Consider the following 2385-nt stretch of genomic DNA (forward strand, 5'->3'; position numbering starts at 1 on the left):
TTTAAGCACGGACGGACCCCCTGTACTCCCCTCCTCCTCTCTTGCAAGCTACTCTGGCCACAGTGTGATTTTTTTTTTTTTTCCCCTCCAGGACTGGGAATGGAATCCAGGCGCGCTTTACCACTGAGCTCCACCTCCAGTCAGGATCTTATTTTTTAATTTTGATACAGGGTATCGCTCATTGCCGAGACCGGCCTCAAACTTGCATCCTCTTCCCTCAACCTCCTGAGTCTTGAATCGCAGCCTCTTGAATCGCTAGGATTACAGCAGCGTATCACCGTGCCCGGCACACAGTGGATTTTCATTTTAGAGTTCTGTGAACTCTTTTTAAAAAAATATTTCTTTTTAGTTGTACACAACACCACTACTTTACTTATTCATTTTTAAACGTGGTGCTGAGGATCGAACCCAGCGCCTGGCATATGGCAGGCGAGTGCTCGTGCTCGTGCTCCACCGCTGAGCCGCAAGCCCAGCCCCTGGGATCTCTTTCTAAGACCGTTCTTTCGGTTGAATAAGCGTGGCGTGGTTCTTTCCAGACAATCTGTACTTACCTTGGGAATGAAGATTCCCCAACGTTGGAACGCCGAAAGGAGAAGCAAGCTTCAGGCTTCATGATGTATTCACGAGGGCGCAGCTGGACTGAGGGCGCCGCTGGACTGAAGGTGCCGCTGGACTGAGGGCGGTGGTAACCTTCAGAGAGAAGAAATAGTTTTCAAGCTCCAGGAAGAAAAGAAAGCAAGCCCGGGAAGAATGCCAAGTTTCAGCCTCCTGGACCACGAAACTAGAATTTTCCCGCGTTTTTAAAGTTTCGATTTCTCAGAAAACTATAAACATGATCCCGCCCTCTTGGTGCTCATCTTTGGGAGGAGGGAGGGAATGCTCTTTACCCGAGTGAACTCTAGTTATTTGGCTTGAGGCTAAAGGAACTGTCTAGCAGAAGAAACACATTAAACCCTGGGAGAACAACGTCTGGAAAAAAATATTTTGGAATACACACTCAACTGTTATCCTCCAGGGAGGGGAAGAGTGGAGAAAGAATATGGAAAGGAAGGGGGATTTTACTTTGTACAATAAGCTTTTGTCCGTAAGGAAAAGAAAGAAAAAAATAAGCAAGAAAATAAGAAATACTAGGGTCAGAGAATTAAGCAGTGCATTTTATTGACTTCCTCACTTAATTTTTCTAGTAGCTTCTATAATCCTGGGAGTTCTAGTTGGCACCCAGTTGAAATTCCTCCTGATGGGTGGGACACAGTGAGGTTTGCCTGTAATGTCAGGCACTCAGGAGGCTGAGGATCACAAGTTTTTGTGAGTATGTGTGATATATATATATTTTTTTTAATTTTTAATTTTTTTTTTTTTTTTTTTTGCGGTGTTAGGGATTGAACCCAGGGCCACAATTGTGCATGCAAGGCAAGCACTCTACCAACTGAGCTGGGAGGCTCACAAGTTTGAGGCCAGTATCAACAAATTAGAGAGCCGTATCTCAAAATGAAAAATTAAAAAGGCTGGGGAGAGCTGGGGGGTGCTCTGTGGCAGAGCACTTGCCTAGCATGTGTGAGGCACTGGGTTCAATCCTCAGCACCACATTAAATAAATAAATAAATGTCCATCAACAGTCATAAAATATTTAAAAGGGTGGGGGTGGGATTGCTGGGGATGTGACTCTGGTAGTCCCTGGGTTCAATCTCCTGTACCAGAAAAGAAAAGAAATTCCTATTGGTTGGGCTGGTAGTGTAGCTCAGTGGTAAAGTCTAGCATGATCAAAGCCCTGGTTTGGACCCCCAGTACTGAAGGGAAAAAAAGAAGGAAAAGAAGAAGTTCCTGCTGGATCCCCTGTTATTGACCTCGCAGCTGATAGTGTAGGTGTCATTCTGATTGGCTGCTCCCACTCCATAGCTCACACAAGTCACTGTTCCCTTGAGCTTTTGTTCAGTTTCCTTTGGGTGCCCTTAGAGACTGCAAGAATTGTCACAGCATGGATTTAACAATCATTTTTATCGAGGAGAAAAGGTGTTGTGCAGTAGAGGGATTTGAATTAAAGATGCCACAAACCAGATCATTTATTCCCAGTCTTGGCTGCTTGTCAGATCCTTTTGACAGAATTTTCAAAAATTCAGATTCTAAATGGAGTTTCTCCCCAGGCACACTGACTATTATATATTGGTGCAATATTATTCAGAGGCAGAATAATATTACAGCTACATAACACACTTACATAGGGATAAATATACAAACAGAAGCAAACAGGCATCTTAAGAGTTTTCATTTGAAATCTTAACCATAAGTTAGTTATTATTGAAAAACTTATAATTTAGGAATTGATTCTCATCTTTGCCTTAATATTTCCTTTCAATATAATCTTCCCATCAGTGATATTAAGACATC

General features: G+C 43.1%; 1 protein-coding gene and 1 long non-coding RNA gene across 2 annotated transcripts in view; one reads left to right on the forward strand and one right to left on the reverse strand.

Moving 5' to 3' along the window:
* LOC107150330 (schlafen family member 13) overlaps positions 1 to 889 on the reverse strand; it is a 23397-nt gene extending 22508 nt beyond the window's left edge. Inside the window, exon 1 of the mRNA XM_015495301.2 lies at positions 552 to 889. Within this exon, the coding sequence (XP_015350787.1) occupies positions 552 to 613 (62 nt within the window). The 5' untranslated portion in view covers positions 614 to 889. The remainder of the gene's footprint in view (positions 1 to 551) is intronic.
* The window catches only part of LOC125611900, a 3132-nt gene extending 1528 nt beyond the window's left edge, over positions 1 to 1604 (forward strand). The window contains exon 2 of the long non-coding RNA XR_007342146.1: positions 537 to 1604. This is a non-coding gene — a long non-coding RNA (uncharacterized LOC125611900). The remainder of the gene's footprint in view (positions 1 to 536) is intronic.
* The last annotated feature ends 781 nt before the right edge of the window (positions 1605 to 2385 follow it).

Source organism: Marmota marmota, unplaced genomic scaffold, assembly GCF_001458135.2.
Source record: "Marmota marmota marmota unplaced genomic scaffold, marMar, whole genome shotgun sequence".
NCBI lineage: Eukaryota > Metazoa > Chordata > Mammalia > Rodentia > Sciuridae > Marmota > Marmota marmota.